Raw genomic sequence first — 13,611 nt, 5'->3', positions numbered from 1 at the left:
GTCAATATACCATTTTTTGTTTTTTTTAAAGGAATAATTAAACTTGAAAAATAAATGACTTACCATGAAGAAGGTATGAGAGCAAGGAGAAGGCTGCATCAATGCATGGCCACAGAGAGTGAGGGAGAAAGGATGAGGAGGAAATTACTAGAGTACGAGCATTAGGAGGAAGAGTGTGAGCACACACTCTGCCAGGACATTTATCCACGGCAGCCGCTGCCCTGCTGACAGTCACTGCCCCCGGATGTTGCAACCAGCACGCTTTAGGGGATATTTTTAATTCAGAACACCATAAAATTATCCTGACCACATGTACTTTTTCAGCTGGAACCCGAACCAAGACTATCCTGGAGCCATGTCATACCTTATTGCCACACATTGTCAGTCAGATTTGGCTGCACAATGCAATTTCCAACATCCCCAGGAGTAAATCTAATGAGTTTATATGGCTAAACTGGAATTATGCACAACTGCACGAATCACCAGGTGTGTTTTATTACACAGCTTCGGACGATTTCCCCCAGTGTTTCATGGTATGTTTATGTTTCTGTAAGGTATTCATGAGCAGGCAAAATTGGAACATGAGAAAGCAGAGGGGGTCCTACTAACTTTGGCTGCCCACTGTGTTGCCTGTCTGAATATGTGTCCCCAAAGGTTTGTTTAATTACGGCCCTGGAATTAACTGTACTTTGAGCTAGAAAGAGAAGAGAAACAACATCAAAACAACAACATGGCAGGCTAACCTCACACAACCCAACCCCCTATGCAAAAGACTCAACTCTTGTTTATCTAGGTCATCCAACTTTATCAGTTGTACAACTTTCAATACCGTCTACCCACAGCATGCACATTTGTGCATGTGCCTCAGTCAATGCATTTTATGCAACAGTGTGCATATATGTCTATTAAGTCTGTGTGTCCACCTTACAGAGACTGCCCAACGGCTCCATAGACGCCCATGACGATGGCAGCCGGGTGTCTGAGCTTCAGGAGCTGCTGGATCGGACTAATAAGGAGCTGGCCCAGAGCCGCGAGCACTCTACCACTCTCAACGCCCGTTTGGCCGAGCTTGAAGCCGAGCTCACAAATGCACGCAGAGAACTGAGCCGCAGCGAGGAGCTGTCAATCAAACAACAGAGGGAGCAGAGAGAGGTGAGGGCAAAGGAAATGTGCTTTTGATCTAGGAGCGAGCACTAAGAGCAGCAGGCTACAGAAACCTGGAGCTTTTTAAGTGAAAAGCTTATAAAATTTAACATTCTGCAGTTTTGTGGAAAAAAACACAGTTCTTTATTAATATATTACTTTATCATTATTTAAAAAAATATACCTTTGTTTCACCTTTGAGAAACTTTACGTCATAGCAGATGGTTAAGACACAATAGTGTGTCAAGTCAGTCACCTTTTGAGCTCAAGTCTGTTTATTGTAACTGGACGCAAAACCACAGATATTTAGCTACTTGCTAGCATTATAAGAGTTCGTAAAAGTGCATTGCTGTACATGAGGACCACACAGACCTGTAAGCTGTAACCACACTGTCTTCTGTCAAAGCTCATTTATTGATTACTTCAATCCTGACAACTGTAGGAGCTCAGCATTGTTTGTCAGTGTGCATGCTGTCACACAATACAGAAATGGAAACTACTTAAAGCATATTTTCAGTTTAACTGACATGCATTTGAGTAATTTTCCATCATTACAAAATGGTAAAGTACATACATTTCTTCAAAAACACAAGATACTATGAAGGTTTCTATATATTCAATATTATGTATATTCAATCATGAAAGGGAGAATTTTGCCATACAGGTAGAGATAAAGCACACTGGTTATGGCTTTTGGTCTCACGGTGCACATTGTTGCAGGCTTTTCTCTCATGATTTTCCTGCTGTTGTTTGTCTCTGCACCCACAGAGAGAGGATATGGAGGAGAGGATAACGACATTAGAGAAGCGCTACCTGGCTGCTCAGCGGGAGACCACACACATCCACGACCTCAACGACAAACTGGAGAATGAACTGGCCACCAAGGACTCGCTGCACCGACAGGTAACATGCACACAACAGTAAGAGCCATACAGGGTTGAAAAGGTCACAGTGTGCACCGTGATCCTTTTCAGATTTCAGCATCTTGAATTATCATTCAGAGAGAATTGAATAAAAGTTAACTTCAAATGGAAGATAGCTGCTCACTGAGCTAATTCCACACATCCCTGCCTGGGATTTAAGCACAGTGTCTGAAAAACAACAACATTCTGCCATACTCAGGCTTTCTTGGATGTTTTACTGTCCTAATGTGTTGTTCAGTGACAACAAAAGTAGCACATTTGTCTTGATGCAAGGTGAAATATGTCTGATGTCTCTGTCTCTCTTCCAACATTTGAATATTTCATGGCCTGACCATTTCAACCGCAATACAGCTGAGATAGTAGAATCAGAAAATCAATTGAGTTTTTCAAAATGTGGCTATGTATGTAAGGTATTGAAGAATATATAGTGAGTGAGAGAGCATGCTATTCAAAGGTTCATGTGTAGTTCAGGGTGAATCTGGGTTCAGCTCCAAATGGGGAATACCAGGAACATCCTCCATTCGTGCCTGGATGTCGTGTCCTTGCTGCTCACTGGCTGTGCTACACTGATTACACCTCTCTTGTGATCTCACTAATGTCCCTCTTCTTCCTTTGTGTGTCTGTGTGTGTGTGTGTGTGTGTGTGTGTGTGTGTGTGTGTCAGAGCGAGGAGAAGGTGCGCCAGCTGCAGGAGATGCTGGAGATGGCAGAGCAGAGGCTGGCTCAGACCATGAGGAAGGCTGAGACACTGCCAGAGGTGGAAGCTGAACTGGCACAGAGAGTGGCAGCACTTTCCAAAGTAACACACACATACACACGCACACACACTAACACACCAACATAGAACTGTGGAAAACATAGCAAATTATACTTATCCAATAAAACGAGAATCAGTGATTTAAACACAAAACACAGAGGCAGATATACATGTGAGCCCAGCACAAAGCTCATAGACAGAGGCTGTTTTACTTACATGTAAGTGTCTCCCCCTGCAGGCTGAGGAGCGCCATGGCAATGTGGAAGAACGACTCAGACAGCTGGAGTCACAACTGGAGGAGAAGAACCAAGAGCTAGGAAGGGTGTGTGTGTGTATGTGTGTGTGTGTGTCTGTGTGTGTGTGTGTGTGTGTGTGTGTGTGTGTGTGTGTGTGTGTGTGTGTGTGTGTGTGCACCAGCCCTGCAGGGTTTCTCTGACCTCTCATTATGAAGTGCATGTGTGTGTGTGTGTGCGTGTGTGTGTGGATGTGTAGTTACTCATGTAGTGGGGACATAAATCTGTTTGCACAGTGACATTGTAGGGACTCGCCTTCCTTATGGGGACAAAGCACAAGTCCTCGTAATGTAAATCATTACATTTTAGGGTGAAGACTTGGGTTAGGGTTAGTTTTGGGTAAGTAGTGGTTGTGGTTAGGGTAAGTCTCCGGGAAATGAATATAAGTCTACATAGTGTCCTCTGTGATGGAAACATGGACTGTCTGCATTTGCGTGGACAGGTATTGCTCACGTTGTGGGGACATAAATCTGTTTACGCAGTCACATTTTGGGGACTCACCTTCCTTATGGGGACTAAACTCAAGTCCCCGTAATGTAAATCATTAAAATTTAGGGTGGAGAATGGGGTTAAGGTCAGGGGGTAAGTGTTAGGGTTAGGCATGCAGTGTTTATGGTTATGGTTATAGTAAGTCTCCAGGAAATGAATGTAAGTCAATGTAATGTCCCCAGAAATGATGGAAACACAACTCTGTGTGTGTGTGTGTGTGTGTGTGTGTGTGTGTGTGTGTGTGTGTGTCTGTCTGTCTGTCTGTCTATGTGGGTGTGTGCATGTGTATTGTGGAGGGGGGGTGGGGGCTGATGCTTCACATTAGTTGGACGTCTTGACTCTCTGCTCCCTCATGCATACACGTACATACACAAACACACAGGGCAGACACACATATGGAGAACTCCATTTTCCCGGTGCATTGTTGCATGAATTTGAACCAAATCCACATATCTTGCTGCAACACATCCCCCCCATAAGACTGATTGGCTGCTATCTTTAGACTGAATAATTCACGCAAGGCTAATTTCCCTCTCTCTCTCTCTGCGATCTCATGACTATATTTAGTTAAAGGAGTTCTCTTAGGATGCAGATTTGCGTTTGTGCGTGTCTGTGTTAATTTACTTTAATGAAATTACTGTAGAATACACATTAAGCACAACACTTCCCATGTAAGAGAGGGCGTTTAACCCTTTTTCATCATCACGTAAATGACTGTAATTAAATCATTCTGGCAGCGAGATCCATTGTTGGCCAAGACGACCTATATCTGGCAGCTGGTGATCTTGGGCTAAATACACCCTTCATCTTTTAATCCATGCAGAGATGCTTGATTAGCTGCATAAATACACCCAAATGGAGCTGGTGTCAAAGACAAAATATGATGATGTCATTCCCGCTCATCAGGCTCGTCAGAGAGAGAAAATGAACGAGGAGCACAACAAGCGCTTGTCTGACACCGTGGATCGTCTGCTCACTGAGTCCAATGAAAGACTGCAGCTCCATTTGAAAGAACGCATGGCCGCCCTGGAGGACAAGGCAAGGCCTGTGCACACACATTCATCAAAGCAGCGGCTCATATTGCTGCTGTTATTGCCTCACGGATCAAATGAATATACAGTAGCACATGTTCTACTTGGACCACAGATTTGTTTTGACACGGTTGCATGATTTTCTTGTCTAGAACTCCCTTATTCAAGACCTCGAGAACTGCCAGAAACAGCTTGAAGAATTCCACCACACCAGGGTCAGTAAGACACCTAGAAGTGTCACCTCACTTCCAACTCGGATTCCCCATGTCTGTAGTGGAATGTAAACAAGTATATTTACTCAAGCGCTGTACATAAATACACTTTTGTAGCACTTCACTGAAAGAAGCACAGATTTTATGTCGAGCTACCCAAAAATATTCAGATGGAGTAGCTAAAATTAGCTTACTTCAATGGACTGTAACATAAAAAAATTAAAGGAGAGGATTGATTCCACTCTCATGCCTGTGCACTAAACATGAAACAGCAGCCGGTCTTTATGTTACGCTAGTGTATCTTAGCATAAGTACTAGAAACAAGAGGAAACAGCTAGCATGGCTCTGTCCAAAACAACAAAATCTACTTATCAGCACCTCTAAAGCTCAAATGAACATGTTGTATCTATATCTCATTTGTGTATCTGTACAAAGTAAGTGCAATGATAAGGTGGGGCTTTCCTTGCGCTTGCAGTATATGCTGGACATTTTCCTTGTCTGACACAGTGATGGCTGACTCCTGGTCTTGCTAAGCTAAGCTAACTGGCTGCTTTCTATATTTTCATTTTTACTGAGCAGACATTTTTTAAATCTTTTATTATCAAGAATGCAATAATCATGTACAGTGTTTAGAAATGTATTCATAAATAACACAAACTTGCAAAAAAAAATCGATATGAACACAAAAGTAAAAGAAAAAACAACAACAAACAATAACCAGACCCAATAAAATGATTGGATTGAAAGCACAATAAAAACCCAATCTGCTGATGAAATGTCATTTTTACTGAACTGGCATAAGAGTGGTATCAGTGTCATCTAATTCTCAGCAAGAAAACAAATAAGTATATTTCCCAAAATGTCAGACCAACATAGCACTGACACTGCAGACCTTCTCTTGCATAATGATTACTTCTATCTTTGATACTAAGTACATTTTACTAATCATACCTCAGGACTTTTTCGACTTACTTTTAGCTTGGACTTCTAGTTTTACTTTTAATGGGGCAGTATTATGCTACACTGTAGGTATTGTTACTTTTATTTCCATGAACAGTGTGAATACTCCCATAACGCCCCTCTCTTCTTTAGGAACGACTGATTGGAGAGATTGAGAAGTTGAGAAATGAGATCGACCATTTGAAGCGCCGCAGTGGGGCGTTTGGAGATGGAACTCACCCTCGGTACACACAGACAGACACCTCATCCATGCAAGCTCTCTCGTATACACACCTTCTAACAAAGCACTGTGTTCATTATTGATGGGAAGCTATTGTGTGCATATAATCTCAGGTCTCACCTGGGTAGCTCCAGTGACCTTCGCTTTTCTGTGGTGGAGGGCCAAGACGGCCACTACAGCACAACCGTGATCAGGCGGGCACAGAAGGGCAGGCTGTCTGCGCTACGAGACGACCCAAACAAGGTGCTGATAATCTCTTCATCAGGCCGAAACAACCCCAGAGGGCCTCGCATACACTAAGCAGGATGGCCAACTTGCAGATGACAAGATCATGTTTCCACTATTCTTCTAACCACATGCAGCGCCTTACCAGTCTTTTATCCAAGTTCATGTCCGCTTTGCTAATAAGTGTCAGTGCTTGGCTGATGTATGATGATCTTCATGCCTAACTTACCATTCTCTACTAACCTCTCCGTCTCTCTGTCTCTATTTCACCTGCTGCCATGGACATGCTGTCTGATGTAAGTTCCCTGTTCATCCATTTCTTCTCACAACTGGTCATGTACGTCCACAAGCGTCATACTGTATTTTTATGTCTGCATTTAATCTGAATTAATGTAGCATGTTCCTCAGGAACATTTATTTCTAATCTGAACTGATGCGTGTGTTTAACAAGTGAAGTGTGTCCCTGTTAAAGCTCATATGTGTGGTTGTTGTGTCCAGGTGTGCGCCGTGTTTGAACAGGACTACCCGTCTCTGCGTGGGAGCGTCAGCCACCTCCTCGGCAGCGACATCGAGGTCGAGTCAGACCTGGATGATGACGTTAGCTCGGCCCTGCTTTCCCCCAGCGGCCAATCAGACGCTCAGACTCTCGCTCTCATGCTGCAGGAGCAGCTTGACGCCATCAACGAAGAGATAAGGTGCCAAATCACGGGCACATTAGATTACAGCACATGACAGTTTTGTGACCCCCGTGCGGAAATTGGGTCAGTGCAGCAGCAAGAAACAGGATACAGATAAGAGGAGAACAAAGTATTAAAGATAATGCAACAAATAATTACAAGAAAAGGGACACGAGGATACTACAGTAAATAAAGGTGCTGCTGCTTTATCTTGTTAACGTAACATATGAAGGCCTGTGGCCAGACATGATGCTCCAGAGCTGATAGTGGCTTTAGATATAGAGATGATAACATGTAGATAAGACTCCTCACTCTTCGGTTCTGTTTCCAGCTGGAAGAGGACACGATTTATTGCAGTTTACAGTAAACAAGGTCCTCTTGTGACACCTCAGAATATGCTTCTGGTGAGGAAATGCAAAATAGATGCTGATTATGCTGCAGAGGAGCCAGATTCTCTCGAAGGAATAAAAATAATGTCCATACTATAAATAGTATTTTTACAAGCCAATATTTGCCAGGATCTTTGGCTTATTACATTTTTTAAACCATTGTTAACGATGAATAAATAAATACATGGTGATTATTTCACAGATCCACTGAATACATAAGAGCTACTTGTAGAGCAAATGAGAAATTAAAACTAAATGAGTTTATTTGGAGCTTTTTTAACTTCATACTGAATTTCATTCATTACCACAGAAATACAAGGAGTGTATTGTTAATTCATTTGCCAGATGTTGCATATTCAAAGATAAAAATGTGTGTGTGTGTGTGTGTGTGTGTGTGTGTGTGTGTGTGTGTGTTTGTGCGTGTTTGTGTGTGTGCATGTTTGTGTGTGTGCAGGATGATCCAGGTGGAGCGAGAGTCAGCAGACCTGCGCTCGGACGAGATCGAGTCTCGGGTGAACAGCGGCAGCATGGATGGACTCAACGTGACGCTTCGACCCCGGGCCCTGCCCACCTCGGCCACCGCCCAGTCCCTGGCATCATCCTCCTCCCCGCCCACCAGTGGCCACTCCACGCCTAAACACCACTCACGCAACACCAGCCACCATCTAGGCATCATGACTCTGGTCAGAGAGCACACACGCTCTACCTGTCATACACACACGAGCAGCAGCGTGATCCAACTGTTTTTGTAACCGTGTGCGTTTTTGTTCCACAGCCAAGCGACTTGAGGAAACACCGCAGGAAAGTGGCAGTAAGTTCACAAACACAAATACAGTAAAATGCCACGGCTGTTTTTGTCGTGACTGAACTGAGTTGCTTTTGTGACTCCTCTAGTCTCCTGTGGAAGTGGACAAAGCTACTATCAAGTGTGAGACATCGCCTCCCTCGTCCCCCCGCAGTTTACGGCTGGAAACCAATTTCGCCCAGTTCACAGGCAGTCTAGAGGATGGACGGGGGTACACACGCACACACACACACACACACACACACACACACAAATAAATCAGCATCAGTAGAGACTTTTTAGAGATCCTTAATATGGCGAAGATTGTCGTGGCTGGAATGGGAAATCGTTCTTTTTGTACCAAGCAGACAAAAACAATTGCTCACCTTGCTTATTGGCATCATATATCATGTTATAGATTTTACTGTAGCACAATTTGCTCTGTTTGAACTTTTTGCAGCAAGCCGAAGAAAGGCATCAAGTCATCCATCGGCCGATTGTTTGGGAAGAAGGAGAAGGGGGGTCGAATGGATCAGACTGTAGGCAGGGATGGACAGCCTCTACAGGCCCTATCAGGTACACTGCCAGCTGAATACCAGGCGCCCACACTGCTGCAGGCTGCGTGAGATCGTGTGTGATTTGCAGAGGTAGAAATTAACACTGCTTTGCTGTATTTCAGACTTTGAGATGGGCATCGGTGACACTATGACTCTGGGAAAACTGGGCACACAAGCTGAGAGGGACCGCAGGATGAAGAAAAAGTAAAAGCATCCTTTCTTGTTCTTTTGCTGCGTGTACTTTCTCTCATTCTTGTTATCTTGATGTTTTCACAAAGCCTTTCCTGTGGTAATTCTCACTTCCTTCTGTCTTTCTTTGTCCGTGTTTCTTTCTCTCGTTAGGCACGAGCTTCTGGAAGACGCCAGGAAAAGAGGCCTGGCATTTGCCCAGTGGGACGGCCCTACTGTTGTCTCCTGGCTAGAGGTACTCCCCTAATTACTTTCATGTCTGCCAACCATAAGCGTTTCCCCTCTCTCTGTCTTGCTGTCTTTATGTCAGGCTGTTACTAGATCTAATACAAAATGTCATACAGTGATATCAAATACGAGACAGCCCATTACAGCCTGCTCTGCACTCCCTTCACCCTTCTATCTGACCTTTTATGGCAACAATGATGGTGATGTTGAATATCTTGACGACTCTCACCAGCTGTGGGTGGGTATGCCGGCGTGGTATGTGGCAGCCTGCCGCGCCAACGTGAAGAGTGGAGCCATCATGTCAGCTCTGTCAGACACAGAGATCCAGCGTGAGATTGGCATCAGCAACCCTCTGCACAGACTCAAACTCCGCTTGGCCATCCAGGAGATGGTATCCCTCACCAGCCCGTCTGCACCACTTACCTCCAGAACGGTAAAATAACACAGCAGATACACCTTCATGATCACACATACACGGCTGTCTTCATGCTTATACAAAGAGATGATGGAGCACATGAGCGGACACAAAACATGAATCCCGGATTGTGAATATGAACACAAAACACTCCTCCACTACTGGGCTTAACCTTCACTCTGCACCCTGGGGTGACGGCTTTTCACTGCTTTTGCTTTCTTTGGTCTTCTGTTCAGACCACAGTAGAGGCTTGCTTTGTCCCTTCCACCTGAGGTTGCCTTGTCCTTTTCTGCTGCCATAAATTGCATGAGGTTCTGTGGGAAAATGACACACAAATAGTGCCAGATATAGCGACAAGCTACCTGCCTGAAATACACTCCCTCCCTTGGCATCACTTATCACAATGTTTGTCTGTGTGTGTGTGTGTGTGTGTGTGTGTGTGTGTGTGTGTGTGTGTGTTCATGTTTGTCTGCCTCTGTGTGTGTGCACGGTGGGGTCGGTATGTGTGAAAATACACACATGAGTGAGTTCGTGGATGTGTTATTTTGTGTGTCTGCGTGTGTGTGTGTGTGTGTGTATGTTTTTGTCCTCTGAGCAGTCCTCCGGAAATGTGTGGGTGACTCATGAAGAGATGGAGAACCTGGCTTCCTCCACGAAAGCGGTCAGTACCATCTGGGTCCTCCCCTCCCCTTTCCCCCCCACCGAACACTCTCTCACACTCACACTGTCCCCACCGTGACACACATATGTCATCTCCCGGAAGACCCCTTGACATAACGTTTACATCACACACTAACGCATTTCTGTGCTCGTGCTGGTATTTGTACGTGGGTGTTGGATCTGACTGTTATAACCTGTGGTCATGTGGTCTGTGTCTACAGTTAACTAATGTGATTGAAGGTTAACTGCAGAATAAGAGCTCTGTGTGTGTGTGTGTGTGTGTGTGTGTGTGGTTCTGAATGTGCAACATGTGTGTTTTTTGGCTGTCTCTCTAATCTTGTATATTGTCTCCACCATGCTGCCAACTCAGGACAATGAGGAAGGCAGCTGGGCGCAGGTGAGGTCGCTGATCTGTTAACATCTGTCCACACACACACTCTGAAGCGGTGTCCACACTCTTACTAACACACACACACATAGGGTCTGTGTGTTTGAATAAAAGAGGGCCATCATTGGGAAGTAGAAGTCCGACATCCATGTGCACATGTATAGTAAATAATCCTGAGACAGAGAGCAGTGTCCCTCTTTTTCTGTTGCACCGATTAGTAACATCATGTCCTCCTCTCCCTGTAGACTCTGGCGTATGGCGACATGAATCATGAGTGGATAGGGAACGAGTGGCTGCCCAGCCTTGGTCTGCCTCAGTACCGCTCCTACTTCATGGAGTGTCTGGTGGACGCACGCATGCTGGACCACCTGACCAAGAAGGATCTGAGGAGCCACCTCAAGATGGTGGACAGCTTCCATAGGTCTGTAGCAGGGCCTAGCGTCTGTTTGTGCAGCTAACTGGATGCTAACTGGATACATTAGCAATGAAAATGAGCAGGCTAATGATGCATATGTGCTTGCACTTTTCTGTGTGTGTGTGTGTGTGTGAGTGTGTGAGCTTGTTTGTTCCATCATTTTTGTGTGTTTGCATGTGTGTGTACCAGGGCTAGTCTGCAGTATGGGATTATGTGCTTGAAGAGACTCAATTATGACAGGAAAGACCTGGAGCGCCGGAGAGAGGACAGCCAGCACGACATGAAAGGTGCACTTTACACACACTCTTATACACACTGTGACAAAAAAAGCAAGCACACGCATGTTCAAACACGAGTTCACCGGCGTGCACGCTTCCACAGTCTCATCAGGCCAGAGTACCACCTAGTGGTTTCGTCTCATACTGTCAGTTTGGCCTGAGCACTGAAACAGCTGCACCCTAGACTGTCAAAAAGCCAACTGAAGCAGGCCTGCAATCTTATGATCCAAAGCTCCACATACCAAGAATAAATACACACACACACACACACACACACACACACACACACACACACACACACACACTCTTAGATCCAGCCAGCCTTCTCGCCCTTTTGACCTTGAGTTCTGCACATGAACTTGACTCAGCTGTCATGTCAAATCACAATCCTGCCCTGTTTACACACACACACACACACACACACACACACACACACACACCGCCTGTTCCAACTTGGAAAGCTGGCTGACAGCTGTGCTTTAAATGAACAAAGGGAGTGTGCCAGTGAGTTGACACTATGTGGACATGCACATTATCTCTTTATCTCTTTCTCTTTCTAGCTCTTACTCGAAATCAAGTTGCTCATATTTGCTGTGATCATACTGTATGCGCTTACACCCTGTATAACGTTATGCTTCAGTACCATGAATCACACTCTTCCACTTTAGATGTGTTGGTGTGGACCAATGAGCAGGTGATCCACTGGGTCTTGTCCATTGGTTTGAGGGAGTATAGCAGCAACCTGTTGGAGAGCGGCGTCCACGGAGCGCTCATCTCTCTGGACGAGACGTTCGACTACAGCAGCCTAGCGCTCATCCTGCAGATCCCTATGCAGAACACACAGGTGGATATAGAGGAAACACAGCTGTTTACACTCAGCATGCAACGGTTGAACTGATCTGAATGTGAGAGAAATATAAAGTGTTGTATAATCTGATTTTTAAGGGCAGTTTGGTCGTTTTTTGGGTAGTCTTAATGAATTATGACATATCTGTGTAGGATATTGACTAAAATTGTCACCGATCAGATTTGTTTTTGTATCACAAGCTTTCCCGGTACTTTAAGCTCATGGCAGGCCTTTTGGCTGTTCTGCACCCGTTCAATCTTCCAACAGTCACTGTTGTTGAGGTTTTTATGAGAGTGCTTGATTTATTTTTTAGTGACGCAGTGGTTTGTGTGCAGTCAGCATTTCTTCCTCCTGCTGGCTACATGGTGCAACATTTACTCCTGCTTCAGATTCAGTATCATTTGTTCAGCTGATCAAAAGGGCTCTCTGTTGTTCTCACTTACAAATCACTTGAGAGAATTTCCTGGCCACGGGCTTCAGTACAAATTACTTGCCTAGAGTTTCAAATCACAGGTGAACAAAAACGTGAAGGTTGCTGTGACTCATCAGAGGAATTATTTTTAATCTTACAGGTATTTCCACAGCTTTCGTTGATATTTTGCCATCAGCTCTTGTTACTTTCTGACTCTTGTTGGTTAAACCACAGTGTCACCGTGTCTTCTTCTGACAGAGGTTGTCTGTGCGGTTTTTCAGGCACGGCAGGTTCTGGAGAGAGAGTTCAACAACCTGTTAGCCTTGGGGACCGACCGTCGACTAGAAGAGGTGACCTCTCGAGTTGCTGCTTTGATCAAATACAATATTGTTGAAAAAGGGCCAACTGTGTGACCTCGATGTTCTCCCTGTCCCTGTAGACTGGAGATGACAAGTCTTTTCGACGCTCTCCATCGTGGCGCAAGAGATTTCGGGCACGTGAGGGAGGGGCGGGCCTGGGCATGATGGCGGGCTCCATGGAAACGCTGCCTGCTGGCTTCCGCATGCCCTCCATGTCCATGCCACCCTCTGTGAATCTGATGGCCAAGAAACAGCTGCAGCCTGAAGGTGTGTTACAGTACTAACCAAGCTCCTCCACCTCAGCCTATGTATTTTTCTGTGTGTGTCTATGGGCTTCTCTCTGCTTCTACTGACTGACTAACGGCATGCTATGTCCTCTCTGTCCTGCTGTGCCCAAACCCCTCTGCGCCACGTCCTCTCAAGCTCCTCCCCCGGCGCCCCCGAGACTCGACCCCTCGGCCGTGCGGACCTATTCATGCTAATTTCTCTCTTCTTACTAACAGGAGCGCTAATGCAAACAGGTAAGCTAACAAAACATTACCTTAAACTGCTGAACTTACAGGTCAGTGCGCTTTTAACCCGCATTGCACAGCTTTGTGGCATGAGGAATGAATGTGGAAGTCACTTTGCAGTACCAGGTTAATGCAGTCAAATGTTTAGCTATTGAACTATGTGAAAATGTGACTTGAAACTATTTGCTGAAACTACAACGTCCAGCTGTTTTGGGAAACTATTTGACCTATTTATGGAAATTAAAGTAT

General features: G+C 45.0%; 1 protein-coding gene across 7 annotated transcripts in view; it reads left to right on the top strand.

Annotated features, from left to right (window-relative positions):
- Positions 1-13,611, top strand: part of ppfia4 (PTPRF interacting protein alpha 4) — a 55,259-nt gene that overhangs the window by 39,726 nt on the left and 1,922 nt on the right. For 5 of the 7 annotated variants that reach the window (XR_013078439.1, XM_076755220.1, XM_076755254.1 and 2 more), the window contains 24 exons: positions 931-1,152; positions 1,912-2,046; positions 2,730-2,864; positions 3,061-3,144; positions 4,511-4,642; positions 4,788-4,850; positions 5,940-6,031; positions 6,141-6,270; positions 6,751-6,947; positions 7,773-8,001; positions 8,094-8,129; positions 8,213-8,334; positions 8,563-8,678; positions 8,782-8,863; positions 9,002-9,083; positions 9,309-9,509; positions 10,090-10,152; positions 10,522-10,548; positions 10,785-10,960; positions 11,144-11,241; positions 11,901-12,076; positions 12,773-12,841; positions 12,931-13,117; positions 13,274-13,371. Coding sequence is in view for 6 of the 7 variants with exons in the window: in XM_076755220.1 (XP_076611335.1) it covers positions 931-1,152; positions 1,912-2,046; positions 2,730-2,864; positions 3,061-3,144; positions 4,511-4,642; positions 4,788-4,850; positions 5,940-6,031; positions 6,141-6,270; positions 6,751-6,947; positions 7,773-8,001; positions 8,094-8,129; positions 8,213-8,334; positions 8,563-8,678; positions 8,782-8,863; positions 9,002-9,083; positions 9,309-9,509; positions 10,090-10,152; positions 10,522-10,548; positions 10,785-10,960; positions 11,144-11,241; positions 11,901-12,076; positions 12,773-12,841; positions 12,931-13,117; positions 13,274-13,332 (2,913 nt within the window). In the remaining variant the exon portion in view is untranslated. The remainder of the gene's footprint in view (positions 1-930; positions 1,153-1,911; positions 2,047-2,729; positions 2,865-3,060; positions 3,145-4,510; positions 4,643-4,787; positions 4,851-5,939; positions 6,032-6,140; positions 6,271-6,750; positions 6,948-7,772; positions 8,002-8,093; positions 8,130-8,212; positions 8,335-8,562; positions 8,679-8,781; positions 8,864-9,001; positions 9,084-9,308; positions 9,510-10,089; positions 10,153-10,521; positions 10,549-10,784; positions 10,961-11,143; positions 11,242-11,900; positions 12,077-12,772; positions 12,842-12,930; positions 13,118-13,273; positions 13,372-13,611) is intronic. The other 2 variants (XM_076755237.1, XM_076755229.1) reach the window with 2 other exon arrangements.

The sequence above is a fragment of the Chaetodon auriga genome, chromosome 2, assembly GCF_051107435.1.
Source record: "Chaetodon auriga isolate fChaAug3 chromosome 2, fChaAug3.hap1, whole genome shotgun sequence".
In the NCBI taxonomy this organism is placed as follows: Eukaryota; Metazoa; Chordata; class Actinopteri; order Chaetodontiformes; family Chaetodontidae; genus Chaetodon; species Chaetodon auriga.
Note: the sequence above shows the minus strand (reverse complement) of the source record. Positions and strands in the feature narration are given on the sequence as shown.